We start from the raw sequence: 24,898 nt of genomic DNA, 5'->3' as shown, positions 1-24,898 counted from the left end.
ATAATAATTAAGACAAGGCTGCAGTTCCCCTCCCCCCTAATTTTCAATTTTTGTATAGAAGAGGCCATAAAGGAAATCAAGGAGGAATTTGGAAAGAGAATCACAATCCAAGGAGAGGAAATCAAAACCCTGAGATTTACCGATGATATTGTTAATTTATATGAGACTGCAAAAGATCTAGAGAAATTCCCAAATGGCATGGACGGAGTCTTGGATAAGAAATACAAGATGACAATAAATAAGTCCAAAACAAAAGTAATGGAGTGCGCTCGAACAAAGTCAGGGATGCAGGAAATATTAGATTAGGAAATGAAGTCGTAAAGCAAGTAGATGAATATTGTTACTTGGATAGTAAAATAACTAACGATGGGAGAAGTAAGGGGGACTAGCACAAAGAAGGAAGGTCTTTCATAAGAAAATAAATTTGCTCACTAATTAAAAAGATGTTTTTGAAGACTTTCGTCTGGAGCGTGGCCTTGTATGGAAGTGAAACATGGACTATAAGTAGCTCATAAAGAAAGAGAATAGAAGCTTTTAAATTGTGGTGTTACAGAAGAATGCTGAAAGTGAGGTGGATAGATCGAATCACAAATTAAGATATACAGAATCGAACTGGTGAGAGGAGAAGAATTTTGCAAAATTTGACGAGAAGAAGAGACAGAATGATAGGACACATCTTTAGGCACCCAGGCAGGACTTGTTCAGTTAGTTTTTGAAGGAAGTGTAGGTGGTAAGAACGGTAGGGGTACACCAAGGTATGAATATGACAAGCAGAATAGTTGCTTTACGTCGCACCGACACAGACAGGTCTTATGGCACACGCAGAATAGAGCAGATGTAGGATGTAATAATTACGCAGAAATGAAAGGAGCATAGGATAGGGCGGCATGGAGAGCTGCATCGAACCAGCCATGGACTGAATAACTGTATCAGGAAAACGAACGACCGAAGGAGTCAATAAGAGAATGAAGACTATAGTTCTATATAAACATCTGTTCAGAACGGATGAAAGGCGTCTGATCAAACAGATTTTCAAAATACTGGACAATAGGCCTGAAGTTTCAGATAAGTGGTTTCAAGGGGTCAAAAACGTCTTCGAGAGGGTCGGTCTGAGACGGGAGGATATTTTAAATTGAGCTCGATACAGATTACAGATCAACAACTTGCAGAGCTTCCATGAAGATTTGAAGCAGAACAGAGGACGGAGGGATGAAAGGACACAAACTCCCAGAAAAATAATGCAGCGATCCTAGGGTGCAAATAAGGATTCCAAAAACGTGTAAGTTACTTAACGTGGTGTCCAATGGCCATATACGAAATATTCCTCAAGAGCAGTGTACGGGTAAGGGTGTAATAAGACCTGGCATCACAACCAATCACCGGATACAGCCTGAGTTGTTTAAATTTAATTGTGATGTTATGAATGAGTGAATGAATACACTTCTCTCCCAGTCACGGACGACCACCAGTCGTGGGAGAGACTGCCCGTCCATTGCAATCATCACGAACACATGACCCTAATGATGTTAGTTTTAGGAAATCAAACATCGTATGCGACAGTATTGTTATTTTCGAACACACCAAACTTATTTGTTACCACATATTGGCGAACAAAAGCCGCGAACAGACCCCCCCTCCCCAACCCAGTCACGGATAACCACCAACCGTTGGGGGAGCGGTGGGGGGGGGGACATGCGCCCGCCGCAACCATTGCACTCACATGCAACCAGAATTATTAATTATGGGAAAAATCAAACATATTTTACTACATATGACCGATGAAAACAACGAATAGGCATTCCCCTCCCCAGTCACGGATGAACCGGCCGACCATCGCAATCATCGCTATCACATGCCACTGGTATTGTTCGTTTTCAAAATGTAACACACTTATTCCAACTAACAAACTGTCATGATACATAATGTTATTTCTTAGTCCGTTCACCGTCCAGGGTTGGTTTCTCATTCCGACTCAGTGAGGGATCCCACCTCTACCACCTTAAGGGCAGTGTCCTGGAGCGTGAGACATTTGGTCGGGAATACAACTGGAGAGGAGGACCAGTACCTCGCCCAGGCGGCCTCATCTGCTATGCTGAACAGGGGCCTTGTGGGGTGGGGATGGGAAGATTTGAAGGGATAGACAAGGAAAAGTGAAGGAAGCGGCCGTGGCCCTAAGTTAGGTACCATCCCGGCATTTGCCTGGAGGAGAAGTGGGAAACCACGGAAAACAACTTCGAGGATGGCTGATGGAGAGAATCGAACACTCCTCTACTCGACTGACCTCCCGAGGCTGAGTCGATCCCGTTCCAGGCCTAGCACCACTTTTCAAGTTTCGTGGCAGAGCCGGGAATCGAACCCGGGCCTCCGGAGGGTGGCAGCTAATCACACTAACCACTACACCACAGAGGAGGACCATTGTGATGTTAACAAATAAAATGTTATTTTAAATGTCTGTTTAAATTCTTCGGAAATCTGTCTCCTTGGACCAGCGGCTTATTTAGGCCCAGGCAAAGTAGTCAACTGCCTAGAGTGGCATACTGGAAGGGGCGGCTTTTAAGCTGTTACTTTTTTTTTTTTTTTTGCTATTTGCTTTACGTCACACCACAGATAGGTCTTATGGCGACGATGGGATAGGAAAGACCTAGAAAGTGGAAGGAAGCGGCCGTGGCGTTAATTAAAGTACAGCCCCGGCATTTCCCTGGTATGAAAATGGGAAACCACTGAAAACCATCTTCAGGGCTGCCGACAGTGGGTCTCGAACCCACTATCTCCCGATTACCGGATGGTGGCCGCACTTAAGCGACTGCAGCTATCGAGCTCGGTTTAATTTTATTTCTTAGCTCTTCAAAACAAACAGAAGACGAGTAATAATACTCAACGGAATGAATGTGAATAACATGTTGGAAACATAATTCGTCACAACAATCACCTTAATCAAAAAGTAAGGTAAAGCAGTGTTTGGCACCGCGGTGTAGGGGACAACGCCTCCGCCTGACACACGGCGGCCTCGGGTTCCATTTCCGGCCGGGTCAGGGTTTTTTAATTGTAAATTATTAATATCCCTGGCCTGGGGACTGGGTGTTTGTGTCGGTGTTCGTGTCGTCCTTGACGTTCCTGTCCTCACATTAACACTCTACACTTGCACACGCAGGTTCATATCACATGGTGCAAGTAAGGGCAAAGGTCGACGCCCCGAACAAATACGAGTAGCATTTAAAAAAAGGTAAGGCAGTAAAAACAGCCACAAAGAAAAAAATCTGAAACTGGACGAAACAGCTGAGTATATCACGAATTTTGTAGAAAATAAAGATTGTTTTCGAGTGAATACATTTCTGGTTATTATAGACAGATTAATCTGTGAATTGGGAAAAAGGAAAAATAATTAGAAGACTTTTGAAAAAAACGAGTGCCTAAGTAATCTACCTGGATGAAACAACACTGAACTCTTGAACTGTGCCACAACACCAAAGAGCATTACAGATTCTCGTGGAAGAAGTTTTAAGCGATAAGATGATTCATTTGAAAGCACATATGAGGAATGTCTTTTCAAAAGGTGCTACTTCCACTTCTAAAAATAAATCTATTTCGTCTACAAGCATTACACTAATTGAATATTATCGATTGACATGAGCAATTCAGATCAGGAAGATGAAATTCCTTAAAAGTTGTTTCTTGCGCTTTTTCCACAACTTTCTCAAGGTAGAAGTAACACCTTTTAAACAGATATTCCTCACATTAAGAACAAAGACAAGGATATCCTCCCTAAGTACACTATATAAATTGTTGCTTGAAAACCACATCGAAGTATTATTTTCTAATTTAGAAATTGCTTTATGAATACTCATGTCAACTGTTGTAATCACTTCTTAGCACGAGCGCCTTTCCTCAGTACTGGAAAGTCTCAAGAATGATTTACGATCGTCTATGCCACAAGATCGAGTCAACACTCTTGGCGTATTATCATACTGTTATTTTTGATGAAGTTTACTTGGTGTACATTCATGACATAATAAGGGGGCAGGGATATATTTTGTGAGCTTGCATTCGGGGAATCATGGGTTCGAGTCCCACCGTCGGCAGCCCTGAAGATGGTTTCCCGTGGTTTCCCATTTTCACACCAGGCAAATTCTGCGGCTGTATCTTAATTAAGGCTACGGCTGCTACCTATCCAACGTTAGCCCTCTCCCATACTTGCGACATTAAGCCACTAGCAAAATAGTGTGATTAGTTGCCACCCTCCGGAGGCCCGGGTTCGATTCCCGGCCCTGCTACAAAATTTGAAAAGTGGTACTAGGCCTGGAACGGAATCCACTCAGCCTCGGGTGGTCAACTGAGTAGAGGGTTGTTCGATTCCCACCTCAGCCATCCTCGAAGTGGTTTTTCGTTGTTTCCCACTTCTCCCCCAGGCAAATGCCTGGATAGTACTTAACTTATGGCCACGGCCGCTTCCTTCCCTCTTCTTTGTCTATCCCATCCAATCTTTCCATCCCCCCACATTGCCCCTATTCAGCATAGCACGTGAGGCCACCTGAGCAAGTTACTGGTCCTCCTCTCCAGTTGTATTCCCGACCAAATGTCTCGCGCTCCAGGACACTGCCCTTGAGACTGTAAAGCTGGGATCCCTGGCTGAGTTTGAGGGAAAAAATAACCCTGGAGGTAAACAGATTAAGAGTAAATAAATAAATAAATAAATAAATAAATAAATAAATTTAGAAAAAAGTATCTTTCACTGCTTAGGGGCACTAAATAGCTAAATTCGCCCCAACCTTGGATCCAACAGTATTTTCAATTTTTGTGCGCTCAGACCCTGACTATGCACACGTTTTACTAGCGCTCCACAACAAAGGACAGCACGACGAAAGAGGGCTTTCGAGCTACAAACAAGGAAAGGAATATTATTATTCCGATACGGAGAGATATTTTTTGAGTCGTCAGGGACGACCGGTCCCATTAAGGGGGTCATCTCTTAGAAACAAGAACAGAGTGAAAAACAGAGTAGAAACACGGATGCCGAGTAGTTCACCTTGCAGGTCGGCCCTGGTATTCTCACACGAGAGGAAGTGATCGCTAACGGTGTAAACTGCAAAGGGCAGGGAAAGTAGAGCGTCACCGTAGTTCACCAGCAAGCAGATCACTACTTATGTTCGCGTTCACTTCTGTGGTGTAGTGGTTAGTGTGATTAGCTGCCACCCCCGGACCGATTCCCGGCTCTGCCACGAAATTTGAAAAGTGGTACAAGGGCTGGAAGGGGGTCCACTCAGCCTCGGGAGGTCAACTGAGTCGATTCCCACCTCAGCCATCCTGGAAGTGGTTTTCCGTGGTTTCCCACTTCTCCTCCAGGCAAATACCCGGATGGTACATAACTTAAGGCCACGGCCTCTTCCTTGTCTATCCCTTCCAATCTTTCCATCCCCCCCCCGGGAAGGCCCCTGTTTAGCTTAGCAGATGAGGCCGCCTGGGCGAGGTACTGGTCATCCTCCCCAGTTGTATCCCCAGACCCATAGTATGTAGCTCCAGGACACTGCCCTTGAGGCAGTAGAGGATGGATCCCTCGCTGAGTCCGAGGGAAAAAGCGACCCTGGAGGATAAACAGATAAAGAAGAAGAGATGTAATATGTTCGCAACGCAAGAACCGTCCGCCTGGGTAGCGTAACAGGAGCATTAATACCTGCCCTCCTCGGGGTACTGCAGGATATTTAAGAATGGCTGGAGAACTGGTCATAAGAAAATCCGCAGCCTGTTTCCAGTCATTCGACCTGGTCAGGAATGGAATGAATGAAGCCCCATCTAACGACGAGAATAGGAATTGTGCTGGCTGCCAAAGCGAGTCGCACTCCTCTGGGGCAATGATTAATGACTGACATATGGAATGGAATGATATTGGAGCGAGCGTATAGTCAGTGGTCACAGAAGTGGGAGGAAACAAAGAGCCACAAAGTTAAATTTTACTGAACGATTGAAAAGAATCCCCCACGACGTCCTTGGTTTGCACAATGGAACACTCAACGACGATTCATCTCGTCAATCACTCGAATGCGCTTCAATCACTGAAGTTTTAGAAGTCACCTTTATCGCATCAACGTAGTGGACACACCACATTGTTCCTGTGATGGCCAGTCGGTTCAGGACCTAAACCATCTCTTTTTTTGCATGTGCTCATTACCACCAACAACAAAATGTGTTTATTACAGCTCTGCTTCAGGCTAAGCAACAGTTACCAACCCGTGTAAATACACTACTGGCGACCAAAAACAGAAAAGTGTATACTGTACCGTACCCAGGGGTAAATACCCTCTAGGACGATGCCTCCATTCCTGTATGAACATCCGACTAACTCAGGGTTGGGCAGAGTGTGGGTTGGTTGTCGATTGGGTCAGGATAAAAAGTCGAAGTTCTACACTAAAATAGCAATCAATGACAGGAAATGGAGGTATAACACGAATGAGAAACAATCATAGGGGGTAAGATGGATTTATTAATAAATATCCCCGATCAAATCACACGAAAATAAATTGAATCAAGAAAAATAAAAATTTGTAAAAAAATAAACTCAAAGTATTGAAATAAGTTGAAATCAGAAACGTTAATTGAATGATTATACAAATTTGACATTAAAAAAACAAGTTCAACAAAGAACATTTATATAAATCAAGACTGAATTTCTTCTCATAGTCCAATGTTTATGTTGTATGGCAACAAGTGTACGCAAACACTGCCATGTGGTATTTCCGTATGGAGTTTCACACTATCGCATCCCAACGATACGGTTTCAAAGTTAAGTTACTCCCGAGAGTCGTCAAACTATTTCCGTAAAATAAAAGTTACATTATAAGAAAAATTACGACGGAAAGAAAAATAATTAAGACGCACCGGACGCTATGTAAGTTATGCAAAATACTAGGGGCAAACCCTACACTATATTTACAGCAATTCAAATAATCAAACTAAACATATATATACATCGGATATCGAGTAAAGTCTTAAATGCTACACTGCTTCTAATGTGAATCCCGGTTCACTACAAAGATCTAGACAGAACTAGATAAACCAACGATACTTCAGCACTCGGGCTGTTCCCTTTAAAAACAACGAGACAAGGTATACAATCACAAAATAATAATGTAAACACCATCCTGTAAGGGAAAAACATATAAATAATCCTTGATATCATGAAGAAAGCAATGGGCAACATTGCCTCCTTCTGCCGCGTTTGAGCGCTCAACAGCGCGGTCATCCGTCATGTACTTCCGGGTAGATTACGAGCTGTAAAAAAATATTGAACTCCACTATGCTAAAGATTGGATTTTGTCTCCCGAGGCCGCCACAAGGAAATACTGTCTCTTTCACACATACCGATAACACAGGCCAGGAATCAGCTTGCCATGAGATAACGCCCATCATCGGCTATACGGAAACTCACGTATATTCATTGCTTCTTGGCATGCTTGGGCCATTTAACAACATCAGACTCAATAGTCTGGAATTAACACTGTCCATTCTGATCACAATAAACACTCAGAAGACACTAGGCAGGCACACACATCTGCACAATACTCTATCTTTTGTCAGGCATACCATCAGCCTGCACCAATACATTATAATTCAGCATGCAATTATTATCTCACTATTCCTCATGAATCCCACTGGCCTTTCCACATAATGAGACGCAGTTCGAGTCCTTGGCAGACCATCAGGCAAACAGAATCCAACTTAACTTCAAAGATCTTAATTTAACAACGACGTTCTGCAGCTCCTTCTGGCAGCTTCTGTAAAACCATGCATCATGCAAAATAGCTATACCTGTCTCTCTGAATAACCAAAATAAAATGAATTGATACGTGTTTGACGTAATATAAAAATGAACCTGTCGATCTAGCCCTTCTAGCCTATATTTAAGGAAAACTCGGAATATCCCACGCTAAGTACTATATTTACAACAATAACTGATCCTATCAATCCCTCATTTTCCCAAACATCTACTCATAAAGCAAAATGAAAATAAAATAAACATGCATTAATCTCGTATCCGAATCTATCATAATAACAAAATTAAACAAACACATGCCGTCAGGCTTACTTTGAATGAAAATTAAAATTATATCTACACTGCCCTAGTACCTTAACATAACTTACATATCATGCCGTAAATAATTCATGCGTCTTACTTTACATGACTCTCGGGAAACCAGGATAGCAGCTTACATCCCCACTGCTTTATGGGTCTACTCCATGTTAATCACAGCATTAACATGTGGGAATGCACTTCCTTCCTCTACAGGCGTATCCATCATCTTGCTGGAAAATAATTCACTGGAACACAGAAGACTATTATTGATGATCTCTTCGCTGCTTAATGCTGCGAGCCGCAATACCCTTTCTTTTACCAGATCAGCTAACACACTGATTCACATATATATAACACACTTCACTTAAAGGGTAAAAACACAGTTTAAAAAGCAGCCCACGGTTCGGTACGGAAGTTCCACGCGAATACGCGCCCGTCGCGAAATAGTGAAACAATAGCACGTTTCCACTACACTTGTTACTCAGCGGTCACTGAACACCGTCTTTATCAATTGAAGGTAAACTCTGCCAAAATTAGACTATTTCATTTACTCTAGCACAGTAAATTATTGCGACTGCACAATTTAAAGTATCAATGAAACTCAGTTACTGTTACAGGAATGATACCACGTTAATCACGATCACCAGCCACAAAGTTAATACATCCGCACTGTGCAAATCTTTACCACGGAGTCACAGAGTTGGTACATCCGTATTGCTCAAATTTTTATTACCGAATGACGCTCTCCAGAGCAAGGGTTACTGAGGAGGCTTCGGTGACGCCAATAATGTTGGGGTTCCCGGGTGTCTGAACTAACCACCAATCAGAGAGTTCGTCATATATGATGACATAATACTTATTGTAATATATTTACAAAACACAGTTCAAACACTAGCAAATCTCTTCCACCAATTTTTATAATACATTTCCAAATATATCTGACTTCAGAAACTGTGGAAAACCGATCTCTTACAGAAACTGACTTTATCCACAGAGCACGTTGGTCATCCTGGAATTAAGATTTGGCGCGGTGTAGCCTCCAGGTTTGCCAAATCCCTAAGTTCCCATTGGCTGAAATATCTTGCTTGGTCAGCATCTAATACACGTGTCGATCCTTGCCAACGCTTGGGTACGCTATCTTTTCTCACGGTCATACGGAAATATGAAGCAACATCCAGCGATTCACTGTCTTGCTCAACATCCGGTATCAACTATCTTAGGATACGATGCTTTAACATGTTAGACTGTAACTTTTCTGAATAAATTTTACATGTTTGGTCAAATAATATTCCAATTATTATTATGGGCCGGTAGGGTACGGCTCAATACTATTACTGGGAACTATTTAACAACTTGTCTACAAATTTGATTGATTTTCTATGGAAATGTATGTGATTTTAACGTAATGATGTGCAACATATATGTCTTTTATATATATTTCACACTGTGACAATGACTTGTAATGAATTGTATAGTTCAAACCAGCGTACTGTAATATCCAGGTGGCTGTTTGGTCTGTAACTGATCTAAAGCCAAATAAATTTAAAAAAAATGATATTGGAGTGTGTTGCTGGAATGAAAGATGACAGGGAAAACCGGAGCAGCCGGAGAAAAACCTCTCCCGCTTCCGCTTTGTCCAGCACAATTCTCACATGGAGTGACCGGGATTTGCCGCCTGAGCCACGGAAGCTCTCTTCTTCTTCTTCTTCTTCTAATAATAATAATATTAATAATAATAATAATAATAATAATAATCTTATCACTGTGGGGAGAGGAGTGCGATTAGTACAGTGGCTTTCTGGTTTAGGAGCTGGCTTTTCACCCGAATTGCTGAGGTTCGATGATGATGATGATGCTTGTTGTTTTAAGGGGCCTAACATCGAAGGTCATCGGCCCCTAACTGAGGTTCGAATGTCGGTCGATGCCGGGTTGGAACTCACATACATCTTCATTAAAGACTCCTATGACTTTCAGCGTTCAGAGTGCAAGCCTCTGCGAATTTACTAACCGCCGCCACAATCCTCTATTTGTACTAGTTCTGTGACCTCGTTTACTTCTAGGCGTATAACTCCTATCTTTAAATCGTTATAAACTTAGTCTATCGTCGTCTTGGTCTCCCTCTATTTATCTTACCCTCTATGGCCGAGCCCATTATTCTCCTAGGTAACCCATTGTCCTCCATTCGCCTCACATGACCCTACCACCGAAACCGGTTGATGCGTATCACCCAGCGAATTCATTTCTAACTTAGCCCTTATCTTCTCATTCCGCCAACCCTCCTGCGTTTATTTCCACGTGATTTTCTTGCTACTTCCACCTTCTAAATAATAAATCCTGAGCCCACCCAATTTTCACTCCCGTACAGTAAAGTCGGTCTGAAAACAGACAGACTGTGCACATTACAGTTACACAGCCGTCATCAACAAGTGCATCAAGTATTCATTCATCACACAGACAGGCTAACTTAAGATCTTCATCTGTGCTATTTTAAATTCTGATAATTTAGTATTGTTATGGCATGACATTTCATACGTTGCATTTTAACTGGACGCAATCGTCATTAAAATTTTATACTTAATATGTCCAATATCCTTGTTACAATTTTAAGGCCTGTAAATTTATTTTTCTACTGAGTATGTCTTGAAAAAAGACGAAACATGTATCGAATTTTATGTTGTCTTAATACGACACGCAATTTGTGTTGTAAAAGGTGAGTATATGATCAAGAATTGCACAAGGAATTCCTCCCTAGGGTTCTAAATGTGACAGTAATGCAATCGACACTCTTAAATGCCTGCGCAAGGTTTGGAACTCACAACATTGATCACGGATGGGGCTGATCTAAGAAGCTGTGATACAGTGGAGTGCGAGGTAAGTATGGGGTGGAGAAAATAAGGGACTGGACGGGAGTACTCAGGGCGTAGAGCTAACCACTCTACCCCATCAAGTGCCGAGGTTACGGATAGTGGAAGCCTTTATCTTCCACCCCTCCAAGGGCCTTCATAGCCTGTACGGAGATGACTTAGAAGGGGAATACTGTAGTTGAGGTCCATCTCCCAGTCCGGTATGGCACGCACGTGCTGCCCCACATGGGTAGACAACTTTCTCTGCTCGTCTTCTCTGAAATGTTGCGTAAGGAGCAGGAGACGCCCAAGGAGAACACACCGCTATAGGAGTCTGCTGGGATTTGGAGTATTGACATCATCATGAAGGGTTTATTTCTACTGCTACCCCTAACTGGGGTATGCAGGCCGTGAGCTGAACAATCAGCTCTTGGACAAAACGGTGTAAGAAAGTGTTCAGGATTTTTATATTGGAAAGATTTGTACCTAAAAACAAGTAAGAAAATTTTGGATTTCTGGCACAGAGATCAATCCAATCCTAAGGAGAGACCCACATCTCAGCTATCATAGTAAACCCCGCTATTTGAAGCATTCGTGAATTCCCGCCATGCAACGGCACTCTTATGAGAACTGCAGCTCGTTGAGAAACACGTGCGCACGAGGTCTATTAAGTGAATGGGTCGGTAGATGCAGAATGGGTCTCGGCCTATAAGTGGCCACAGCTCTGCACTCTGACCGGCCAACCGCGCAGAGGAGGGGTGGCCACGGCTCTACCGTGGCTCTACGCCTCTGCATTCGGGAGACGGGACAGGGCTGGACCTCACGGCTGGCCTCAACCGTCGGCTGTCCTGAGAATGGTTTTCCGTGGTTTTCCATTGTTTTACACTAAGAATTAATTCCTAATATAGCCCACGGCCGCTGACCCCCTCACCTTCTCCAAGCATCTCCTTCACCGTAACAAATCTCCCGGCCTGAGAGACGGCGTCACCGTCTAAAGGCTCGCTCCCACCTAGTGGAATCGAATCGAACCGAACAGCTTAAAATTCCACTCGACCGCTCACATCTACCGGAACAGAATCGAACGGGATTCTACGAGAAACTTCACAGGCTTGCAATGGACGGTCTGATAGAAGGTGTGAGGAGGTAGAAAATTACGAGAGATCGGAGAAGTTTCTGGGTGCATGAATTTAACAAGACAGCCAAACGGAGAGTATTCAAACTTATTTGAATGTTGAATACGCGATGAAGCTAAGTTTCGACGGTAGGCCTACTTCAGAGTTACTGTATTGCAATTTCAACAACTATTTCAGATAGAAGAATTTAACAGAAAAGTTCATTTTTACAGGAGGAAATGCTACCTCAGATGCAATGGGAGTCCGTGAGCATTTTTGAAACTACTTTAATGCAGTAGATTGCGTCCCGTGAGAGGATGAAATCATTAATCGAGGAAGCCTCAACATTCCTTTTTATTATTTTTTTACAATTTGCTTTACATCGCACCGACACAGATAGGTCTTATGGCGACGATGAGATAGGAAAGGGCTACGACCGTGGCCTTAATTAAGGTACAGACCCAGCATTTGTCTGGTGTGAAAACGGGGAAACCACGGAAAACCATCTTCAGAGTTGCCGACAGTGGGTTGCGAACTCACTATCTCCCGAATGAAAACTCGCACCTACGCAACCCTAACCGCACAGCTCACATACGACAGTTTGAAACCTAGGGAATGCCACTTACGAAATCGTTCACTGAAAATATAATAAACATTTAAAGATACGTCCTATGTGAGATGTGATGTCAATTATCGTACTGATATACTGTATGTGGACTCGAAAATAACATGATTTTGTGATGAAGTCAACAAAAATTATGAAATAAACTGTATATAGAATACAGTAACCTACCACAAAATTGAATATGCTAATAAGTTTGGTTTTCCACAGCCTTGCTTATATCCTCCAAGGCATTATTTTTTACGTTGTTGCAGTAATGCTCGTGGGTTTTGTAGTAGAGGAAATTCTATTTTTGAACTAAACTAATCAATTTTTCCGTGTCTAGTATCAATAAGTTAAATAAACAATCACAAAACAGAACATTCCCGACCGTATCCAACAAACAGCTGACTCTCCAGCTGAAGCTGATACACATTTGCCGGCTTGCCGCCAAATGGTCGTCCTATAGATCTCGACTCGATCCGACCGTCTACGAAATTGCACGAATCTTGATAATTCTGTTCGATTCCGCTCCGCTAGTAGAAAAATATTCTTGGCAGAGAATCCTGTTCCGTTCGGTTCGATTCGATTCGACTCGTGGCGATCGCCATCTCTATCTCCCATTTAAACACACGTTAAAAACAAATTCTGTTCGGTTCGATTCGATTCCATTCCACTAGGTGGGAGCGGGCCTTAAGACGCCGCCTCCCCCTTCGAGGGAGTAACAGAAACATTTTAGTAGTAGTAAGTGAATTGTTGGTAAATGCAGAATGGGTCAGCTCATCAGTGGCCACGGCTCTACCGTGTCTCTTCGCCTCTGCATTCGGGAGACGGGACAGGGATGGACCTCACGCCTGTGGCTCAGTAGTACATAATCGGCCTGCGGAACCAAAGATCGAAGGTTTAAACCCGACAGAGGCAGTTGGATTTTCGAAGGGAGGAAATAAATCAGTTCGCCACTCCATGTCGTACGATGTTGGTATGTAAAAGATCGCTGGTGACATATTTGGTGTTTACTAGATGAAATTAATTAAAACTTGGTCATAGTTCGCCCAAGGACGTAAAACGGAACGTCAAACCTGATGCTCAGGTGACCTAAATGATGTCAAAATATAATGTCTCCAACACGGCATCTCAGATGCTCAGGTGACCTAAATGATGTCAAAATATAATGTCTCCAACACGGCATCTCAGGTCATAGGATTATTATTATTATTATTATTATTATTATTATTATTATTATTATTATTATTATTATTATTATTATTATCTTTTTTTCCTTTTTTCTTTCTTTCTTAATCCGTTTACCTTCAAGGGTTGGTTTTCTCTCGGACTATGCGAGTGGTCTCATCTCTACCGCCTCAAGGACAGTGTCCTGGAGCGTGAGACTTTGGGTCAGGGGATACAGCTGGGGATGAGAACCAGTGCCTCGCCCAGGGGGCCTCACCTGCTATGCTGAACAGGGGGCCTTGTGTGGGGATGGTAAGTCGGAAGGGATAGACAAAGAAGAGGGAAGGATGTGGCCGTAGTCTTAAGTTAGGTACCATCCCGGCATTTACCTGGAGGAGAAGTGGGAAACCACGAAAAACCACTTCGAGGATGGCTGAGGAGGGAATCGAACCCCCCTTTACTTAGTTGACCTCCCGAAGCAAAGTGAACCCCGTTTCGGCCCTCATACCACTTTTCCAATTTCGTGGCTGAGCAGGGAATCGAACCCGGGCTTCTGGGAGTGGCAAATAATCACACTAACCACTACACCATAGGGCGGATATTATTATTATTATTATTATTATTATTATTATTATTATTATTATTATTATTATTATTATTATTATTATTATTATTATTATTATTGAGGGTTATGTTTGTCTTGAAGACTCGCGCTGGATGAACAAGGCGCTCACCGAGTGAGTTGGCCGTGCGGTTAGGGGCGCGCAGCTGTGAACTTGCATTCGAGAGGTAGTGGATTCGAATATCGGCAGCCCTGAAGATTGTTTTACGTGGTTTCCCGTTTTCACATAAGAAAAATGCTGGTGCTGTACCTTAATTAAGGTCACGACCGCTTCCTTCCCACTCCTAGCCCTTTCCTATGCCACCGTTGCCACCAGACCTATCTGTGTCGGTGTGACGTAATGCAAATTGTAAAAATAATCTGGTGATGAGAAGAATTCACGTGGTTTCGTGCTCAGTTCAAATTCTCCTCAATTTCGCCCAGACTAGTTGAATTGAGCTGAAGTAGCAATTAAGTAGGGATAACGACTAAGTTTATTGCCTTTTGCCTCTGGCATTACGGTTTGTTGGCGATCATTAACTGATGCAGGGTTGATAAAGGTCGATGTATTAATTAACTGCGAAGTAGAACACTTATTCGCTTGCAGCACTCTACCAAAGAACCGTACCAATATTCTGTCCTGAGGTATGCTGCTGATGCAGTTGCTAATGTGCTTGATAGCCCATCTAGCTCAGAGGAGCTGAGGGCTCAAGAAACATTAATTATTACTCCGTTATGTACACGAAACCAATATTAAGATAATCTTGTTCAGATTTCCTTTCTCCCAATGTGGTTACTCCAGAGATCATCCTTCGAAGGTGGGTGTTTCCGAGAAAGTGGTAACCAAGCGGACGTCTTGAAATATTCACACCATGAGAAATGTGTCTCCATGAACACTTCCTGAAAAATGTCTTAAGTCCCCGAGTACATTTACCATCAAAAGGAAGAGCATATTATCATAAATGATATCTACATTTTGCCAATAAAAGGATGTACTTCTAAGCTTTGAGAACGAGTTTAGACGATAACAGTCGCATCGAACTGCCCTAAACAATATCTGTCACTTTCCTAACATGATAGAAGTACGTAAGTTTACTGACAAACGTATATTAATGAAGAAAACAAGAAATATTTTAGGCACGTCAGGAAAGCCAACTGTAGAGCGTTTTCAGAAGTTATAGACTGCATCAAATTTTGTGGTGCATTTAACTTGACACATCTCTGAGAGACCATCTTGCTACTGCGATCATTGTTTAAAGGAATATCCAAGGAAATCCAAAATTATTTCTTTGATTCTGGGCTCATTGTACGCCAGAAGCACAGGTGTCACCAGATACTTGTCGGTGGTCGTTGGCTGAATGGTCAGCATACTGGCCTTCGGTTCAGAGGGTCCCGGGTTTGATTCCCGGCCGGGTCGGGGATTTTAATCGCTTCTGATTAATTCTTCTGGCTCGGGGACTGGGTATTTGTGTCCGTCCCAACACTCTCCTACTCATATTCACACCACACACTACCAACCACCACATGAACACGCAATAGTGATTACATCCCTCCATATAGGTTTGGCGTCAGGAAGGGCATCCGGTCGTAAAACAGTGCCAAATCCACATGTGCTTCGCAATTCGCACCTGCGACCCCACAGATGTGGGAAAAGAGGTAGGAAAAGAAGAAGAAGAAGAAGAAGAAGATACATGTCGGTGGTTGCGGATGAAACTAGTGATGTGTCATCTGCATTTCAATTGGTGACTGGTTTTCGCTAGGTTTCGGCAAATGGGCAGCGTGTTGGCGCTTCGTCAATCGGGTCATGACATGACATCTACTGCTACGTGTATTCATGAAGCGTTGGCAAGTGTAGTTCAGAATTCCGATAAACTGATATCTCAGGGCCGCGAATTAGCTAGGGTAATGAGTGGACATCTGACATATACGTAGCGTTCAGGCAATTATTCGGCAATAATATCGATGTATACCTTTGCTGTCAGGACCTAGTGTTTACAGCGCACTATGTCTTCTGGTATAGGCTAGAGCAATTTTGTTACTTTCATAGATCTGTCTCTGTCTTATCCTTGGCTTTGGCAATATGAAAGTGACTGAGGTATGAGCGATGCTAGTAATGCCAATCCTTCTGCAGCCAGTCCCTGCTATGAATGGTGTGAAAATATTGCTCATAGGGTCAGTTGGTGCATGCATTTCAGTGGGCTTGGCAGACTGATATGTAATAGCAACTCTGGCTCGGCGAAGAAAGCAACGGGAAACTACCTCACTCCTCATTTCCCTAATACGCCTCTTCAGTGATGCCTAGGTCATCTATGACAGCTGATGGCAGAGCTGTTGAGAATCTCACCAGCGGAATCGCTGACGGACTGAACATACATACAATATACTGTAGATGTGTTAGTTTTGTACATTTTTATGCGCACAACTTACTTTTATTTTAGTACAGGTAGGAAGTCAAAACAAGAAAGTACAAGTGTTTTTTCTTTTATCCAATTTGACTGACACTACCAACTTCTTCAGCAATTCTCCCAAATTATTTCTGTTCTGGAAAAGGTTTTTGACAAAATAATTCCGCATGTTTCTGTCACAAGATGGTATTTCAAGAGCCAGAGCAGTGAACATTTTATATGAATAGCGAACACAACTAATTGAGTGCATGGATGAAACTGCATCATCAGCCAAGCAGACGTCAAAAATTAGCCAAGCGGGAGCTATTCGACGTATGCTTAGAGATCCAGTGTTTGTCTTTTGGCTGACAGTCTTTCATAACATTGACATGTTATACAATCAAATTCATAAAAGAACTGTGGATGCACTGGAGTCTAAAATGCTCATCAAATCTTTTCGGAAAAGGAAATGGAATCCATGGCCAATGTAAGGCAACAGGAAGGAATGTCGCTGCGGAGCCAACTATAAACAAGAAAACACTTCTCCCTTTGCGAAAATCAAATTATCAAAATATATCTCCCGGGCATGACCACCCATCAATGGCTGCTAATTTCAGATAGCAACCTGCCGTAAGAAATAGTCTGCACGGTTGTTAGGTAACACTGTCTGGCCATCCATCCATTCCTTACTGTCTGACAGCTTTATCAAAGTTGTCTTTTTTCTTTTTTGCTAGGGGCTTTACGTCACACCGACACAGATAGGTCTTACGGCGACGATAGAATAGGAAAGGTCTAGGAGTTGGAAGGAAGTGGCCGTGGCCTTAATTAAGGTACAGCCCCAGCATTTGTCTGGTGTGAAAATGGGAAACCACGGAAAACCATCTTCAGGGCAGCCGATAGTGGGATTCGAACCTACTATCTCCCGGATGCAAGCTCACAGCCACGCGCCTCTACGCGCACAGGCCAACTCGCCCGGTATCAAAGTTGTCAACAGAAAAGAATTTGATAAGTGACATTCCCAGCTTCAGTGAAAAAGTGACTGATCTGTCTGTATAAAAACTCATCTGGTGTTTTCTTTTTGAGATGTTTCAGTGTTTTCATACATTTGTATCCAGTGTTCGAGAGACTGAAGTTAAATGTATACAGGATGAAGGTTTCCTGTATGACAAAAAGCTAACAGGCCATTCGGGAGATAATAAGGACTATAAGAAAGCCAACATGAGTTGTCTACTTAACTACTGTTTGTGTACTACAGCTCTAGGCTGCTAAGACAGGAATTGCGCATCCAGGGCAGCATCTGATGACGCTAGAACAACTGTCAGTCCTCAATAACATACGTAACAACAGAAGTAATTTAATCGTAAGTGTGAATAGCGGGTGTGTACGAGACCTTTTCCTACTGCAGACTGTTGAATGAGGGTACCTCGTGTAACAGGGTCTACGCTGAGCCGGGCGAGAAAGATAGTACAATGGTTGCTCGAAGTTACTTCTGTCAGCACACTAGGGGCAACGCAGGACGATGCGAATTCTCCTCCAATTGATAAGGCTTTGGTAGCCTTGCCACTAAGGTTAGGTTACAGATCCAACGTGGCGCGATTCAATGCACTCAGCAGGCTTGTCAATGTCGGAATATTATACACCAGTGGCGATTCGTGACATTTTACTCTGGCAGGGCTGTGCTGCCATTAATTAATTAACTACACTACAATGGCATTTGTGCACACACATTAACAGGCTAATACCTAATGCAATCCCGACTACTATGCACTGCACTGTTTCATCATCGCAATCACAAGTGATAATAACAACATTCATTAAAATAAATAAACAGTACATTCGCGAATTTCTCTCTCCTTGCTCAAATTTCACAGCAATGACAACGTATTTAACAATTTGACAACCCTACAAATAGTGCAGTCACGTTAGGGTTACATTTTGAATCTTTATTTTAGCTTCTTTATAGAATTGAATTATTTAAATAGTCAGGATAATGGAATTCATTGTTTTGTAAAATGTTTTTGAATTAATTTCCAACATCAATTAATATAAGACGCGGGGGGGGGGGGGAGGGGGAATCCTAGGTACATTGCAAAGTGGTTGGCGAAGTTGGTGAGGGCACCGCCGTTCTGCGTTTACACCCGCCTGCACTCTTCCTTCCCCTGACAAGCCCATATCGTCTTTCGATGCTCCTCCCGCACGCCGGTCACTTGCTAAACTCTAGGAACCTACTGTGGGCTCTGCCGGACAGACCATACACCCGCCTGCACCCTTCCTTCCCCTGACAAGCCCATATCGTCCGTCCAGGCTCCTCCCGCACCCCGCTCACGTGCTAAGTCTAGGAACCTACTCAGGGCTCTGCTGCCACAGTCCGAACGCCTCACTACAAAAGAGAAAACATCGTGCTTGCTGGACAGCAGCCACGGTCTGATAGCCTTTGCATTGATCTCGAAAATAGTAAAGCAAAATGTTTACAGCCGAAAAAAATAAAGATAACATTGTATAACTGAATATCACACCACATAAGTTCGATTTCGCCACACTTGTCCATCTCTTTATGTTATCAATTACAGAGTGAAATAACGTTAAATGCTTTTGAAAAGGCGGCGGGGCGGCGCCCAAAGGCCGTTCATGCACGAACCGCCATTGTTATACACAGCTACTGAATGACTTTTATTTTGTCGTGCGGACAGTATGCGCAGCGACCATAAAACAGCCTCGCGATGGGAGTGGAGACTGAGACTGGCCTGAACCCTCATACAAATTGGCAAACACGAAACATAGACCATTCACATTAAAGATGGATCGATCGCAACCAGCACACGCCATGACAGTTTCCAAATTCGCGGTTTTCTTATTTCCTCTGAATGTGGCAGTTCCACGGCCACACATAATGCGAACTCTATCGGAGACGATAGGCAACTTTCTTCATCACAGCTGGCCCGAGCCGCCCAATAACAACGTAGAAAATGGTCTCATCACTCAGATTTACGCAGTCTCCGTTTTGATTCTACTATGTTGCTGTTTGGGTCATAAGTCCATAGACTGGTTTGATGGAGCTCTCCATGACACCCTATCCTGTGCTAAACTTTTCATTTCTATGTTACTACTACGTCCTACATCTACTCTAATCTCTTCGTCATATTCATACCTTGGTCTACCGTTGTCGTTTTTACTGTCTAAACCTCTGTCAGATAGTAACTAAAGAAGTCTTGGATGTCTTAAGATATCTCCTAACATTCTGTCTCTTCTTCTCAACAAATTTCGCAAACCGTTCACCTCTGACCAGTTCGACTCAGTCGACTTCATTCGTCATTCGATCTACCCATCTCACCTTCAGCATTTCTGTAACAATTTCTAAAGCTTCCATTGTCTTCCTTTCAAACCTGGTGACCATGTTTTTATGCATGCGGAATTCACAGAAGTAATTTGTCCACACTTCTGGTTTAATGTCTACCTACATGGACAAAGTAATAATATTGAGAATTATGTTAAATTTGTGTAGGCAAGTCAATAATTATCTGCAGTTTTGCTGTAATTGTCTTTAGGTTGTCTTTGTGGCGTTCTGTGCTCACCAGCCGCAAGATGGCACTGTTGTCTACGTCTGTGGTAGGTTTCAACGTTATCAGAGCAGTGCAGCTTGCGCTGTTGCGAAGTAAATACGGCCGCTCCACTCTCTGCACAAAGGAAGAACAGCATTCCGTAATCCGTTTTTTTTGGTGGTCTGAGGGTGTACCAGGAGCGGAAATTCATAGAAGACTTTCAGCACAATACGGGGACAATGTTTTGCCACAGCGAAGTTTTTACCAATGGATTGAACAGTTAAAAAGGGGTCGCACGAGCGTGAAGGATGAGGAAAGATCCGGGCGTCCATCTGCAGCCGTAACTGATGCCAATATTGTACAAGTGCGTGATACGAGGTATGATCCTGAATAACTGACGAGTGACTGTTGAAGATGTGGCTCATTAGCCATGGTGAAGGAAGCGGTACATACGTAGCTTGCTGCGCAACCAAAATCCTTTTATGCAGAGGGTATCAGAAAGCTTGTGAAACAGTGGACCATGTGCATTGAAAAGCAGAGTGACTATGTTGAAAAATTATGTCAAAAAAGTGCGTTCTCTTTTTGTAATAAATTATAAAAATTGATTGCTGATACTTATTGACTTGCCCTCGTACTTTGTTTATGTCATAAGTCTGTACAGAGTTCTCCTTCACATTAAACAGACATTATGCATGAAATGAATAAATCAATGGCTGCATGAATGAATACATAATTGAATGAATTGAATGCTCTTGGCCTAATGTTAAATATATGATGTTCTTCTTTTTCATCAAGACCTTCTGGAACCGACGCAGTATCTGTAAAAAGACCACATTCGCAAATCAGTCGTTTGCCAATTTTAAATAATGTTATTGGTTTTACGTCCCACTAACTACATTTTTATGGTTTACGGAGACGCCGAGGTGCCGGAATGTAGTCCTTCAGGAGTTCCTTTCCGTGCCAGTAAACCTATAGACACGAGCTGACGCATTTGAGTTCTACCATTAAACACCATCAGACTGAGCCACGATCGAACGTGCCATGTTGGGTTCAGAACGCTTAGCGCTCTATTCCCTAAACGGCGCAACCCAGATTACGTATTTTCGTTCTACAATAAATCAAACAACGAATGCTGCTTTTCTTACCTTGCAGGACCAAGAAAATCCTAAAAAAAAGGGCATAATCCTATCATGACATGCACCATCTCTGTCCTTTACACACAGGATGTAGCTTCTACTAGGAACTGTACAGGACACTGTCGCAGCTGTGCCAACAGCAGCCCAGTTAAAAGCCCACCAAGGGGTGACAGAATGTTAATAACAGATAAAATAATAAAAATAAATTTTGAGAACAAACCCTAAATAAAATCGCTGATATTCAGAGATTAAAATGTATTTGTTCCCCCATGTGGACATTGGGTTCGAAGAGGATATCAACCAGTGGCGACTTCTGACTTTTGGTTTAGAGGATGTAACCAAAACAGATCGTCATTCCAAACACATTTTTTTAAAAGAAAACAAAAAACAAGACCAACAGAAACGTTTATTAATCTAATCCATTGGTCTGTTTCATAACTATTTGGGTTGAAATGACGAACACACGACTGAAGTTGTGTGATTACATTCAAAGTTGGATGCGGTTGTCCTTCATTTATAATTCTGTTTTTCTCCGTAAAAGAAAGTGTATTAAATGGTTCTCTCAATAATCGTTCGATAACACCATGGTAATTCGGATTGCGCGGTAGAAACGGGTGACCCTGGCCATGCCTGCTGAACTACTCTCTGATCGGTGTGATGCCATTTCAAAATCGCATCATTCCCACACTTTCTTTGTTTGATATTTACACTACAAACACACGAAACTGAATCATGTACAACAACACACGTTTGTCACATATCATTTACAGCACAAGAAAAGAACCAATGACAAGCAAGAACTCCAGTATTTCAGGAAACAGATCCCGGCCACACAGGATAACTTACAGGATTCCACCTTGCACCGCCCTCTTGACGGATGTGGTTGCTCGTTCCGCATTGCAACCCCACGGAACAGATCCACAAACAAGGAGGGTCCAATGCTTGTGCTGTCATCTCTGGAGTAGTTTGGTAATTAGTAGCCAACGAGGCTCGTTCCATCCATCTCTGAGTATCAATAACCGTGAGTTTGAATTTTATATAAATAACTTCCATTAAAATATAAACAATAAATATGTATTTTTCGTTGAAAATACAAGGGATGTAACACATCAATCGCATGTATGGCAAATTCGCCGCTGATATCAACATTCCAAGTGAATTTCTTCTATATAACTAAGAAAACTTCTAGGGACAGGTTGGTGGATCCCTGACAAGTATGAAGGAAGAATCTCTCCTCTCTGTTACTTCAGGAATAGTAAAGCACCATTTTTCTATGATGATGGGTACGAAAGCACCACCCTCAAAATTTGATAAAATGTAACTAACCAACAGCAGTAGTGTACTTCTTTACTTACAGTACCGTACACGAAACGTTTAGTGTTACTTCGGCTCCCTAGTGCTAAATCGACCTCGGTTATCTTCGAGATTCGTATTGGCAACCTCTGACACAAAAAAATATGAAACCATTATGCATCGCCGTGAGACATATGGCGGTATAATTGCAACACTTTAAATACTTTTTTTATTTACACAGCAAAGTCAAAATATAGCTTATGTTTAAACATGAGTGAGGAAAATCAAGGTACATCACAGGATCAACCTGGAACTCCTACATGGAAACGACGGTTTAGAAAATTCACATCGATCAATCATACTATCGATTCAATTCAGATTTCATTTCCATTCAGTTGGCAGTATTATCAGAACCGGGGTAGCTTCCTCCTTACTCCTTACCCCCGTAAAACGAAGTATCACAAAAAGCTCCTTATCAGCGCAAGATAGACCCAACACAGCACACGTGAATAAGACTTGAAAGCATCACACGACGGGCACGTATAATGGAGTACAGTAATCTATTGATGAACTCACCTCCTGGGCAGTCATCCACCACTCGCTGCGCCTCCCTCTGGCGACACAGCAGCCCGCTCTCCCCAGGGGGACATGACGTCACTTCCGACACCAACTCCTCGCCGAATATTGAGTGTGTCTAGAAGAGATATGGTGTCTGATTATTTTATGCACCATTACACGATACCCAGAACACTTCAGATTCAAAGTTTACTTTATTTCGTGTAACTGCATTTTTCTAGAATAGGATACTTCACAAAAAATGTGCTTAAGAACACAGTATGAATCACAGGTTAAACTACGATAACGTACAGCTACATATATGATTTTCTGACATTTACATACCATAATTTAAAGCCACATACATGATATTCCCCTAATTAATGGAAAATTAAAGCTTTATGTTAGCAATACAACAAAGTTCAATTCAAAATACCATTTCTTATATTTAATTTTGAATTATATTGACACACAAAAATACTTAGGGATAAACATAATGTGTTTTCATTTACATAGCAAGAAACATGCATACATGATATTGTTACGTTCCAGCCCCGTGGTAGCCCCTTTCGGTACTTCCAGGAAGGGGCTGGTGACTCACAGGACCTGGGATCTCAACGGGAATGATCTGCCTCTAGTGACCTCGCGAAAATTCCGGATGAAATCATCCGAGCTATAAAGAGGGAGGCTAGCCGCGGATAGTCAGTCAGTGTTTGACTTGGTGTATTGGGGTTCGGTGGCTGGGTTGAGGGCGACAGAGGTGTTGGCTATCGCTAGTGTCCTACCGAGATCTGAACGAGGAGCTGAGTTGTGGTGTCGAGAGACCAGTGAGTAGGTGGAGACGAAAGAACGGAAGACTATACTGTGTGTTCGTGTATTTCTGTGAACTGAGGCTCAGCGAGGGAAGCCGCTATCGCGAGTGTGAAGGTAAATGGACCTGTGTTTAGTTCGGCCTGCTGTTGAATACTCTTGATCTGTTTAGTGTTTTACTGCATGTGACTCTATGAATTACTGGACTATCTGTGGAGTCGAACCAACGAACAGTAATCGGGTGTTGTGTAGCTAGTGGCACTGTTTTCAAATCCAGCGGTCTACACCCAGCTGCTGTATGAGTTGACAGGACTTGGGGATTTTTCACTTTCTCTCTTAATAACTCTATTTCCTTCTCATTGTTGCCCACTCTCTTGTTCGATTCCTCAGTCTTCGTTTCTAGCCATTTCTTCATGTTCCCTATCTCCTTTCTCCGCTCCTCCAACATGTCCTTTATTTCTTGTACCTTATCCAATTGACACTTTTCCTGCATTACTTCACTCACTACCACCTTAAGTGCTGCCAAGTCCTCCATGCTGAATTTTCCGCTGGTATTTGGGCCTGGGTTTAATTCCACTCCCCCCCCCCCCCCCAATAACCGGCAGCACCGCTATCACTGTCACTACCAGCACCGCTTCACCCACTTTTACTCCTTCTTTTCTTAACACCCGTCCATTCTTGGTCTCCTTCCCCCTTAAAACACCAAGCATCATCATCATCATCGTGGTCTCCTTCCTCTGCTTCACGTGCCATTTCCCAATCGCGGCCCGGTACTGTTCACGGCACGCA

General features: G+C 42.7%; 1 protein-coding gene across 1 annotated transcript in view; it reads right to left on the bottom strand.

Annotated features, from left to right (window-relative positions):
• The window catches only part of LOC136872786 (uncharacterized), a 159,812-nt gene that overhangs the window by 54,457 nt on the left and 80,457 nt on the right, over positions 1 to 24,898 (bottom strand). Inside the window, exon 3 of the mRNA XM_067146627.2 lies at positions 23,321 to 23,438. Within this exon, the coding sequence (XP_067002728.2) occupies positions 23,321 to 23,438 (118 nt within the window). The remainder of the gene's footprint in view (positions 1 to 23,320; positions 23,439 to 24,898) is intronic.

The sequence above is a fragment of the Anabrus simplex genome, chromosome 4 (assembly GCF_040414725.1).
Source record: "Anabrus simplex isolate iqAnaSimp1 chromosome 4, ASM4041472v1, whole genome shotgun sequence".
NCBI lineage: Eukaryota > Metazoa > Arthropoda > Insecta > Orthoptera > Tettigoniidae > Anabrus > Anabrus simplex.
The sequence above is the reverse complement of the archived record's forward strand: the minus strand, read 5'-3'. Positions and strand labels throughout refer to the sequence as shown.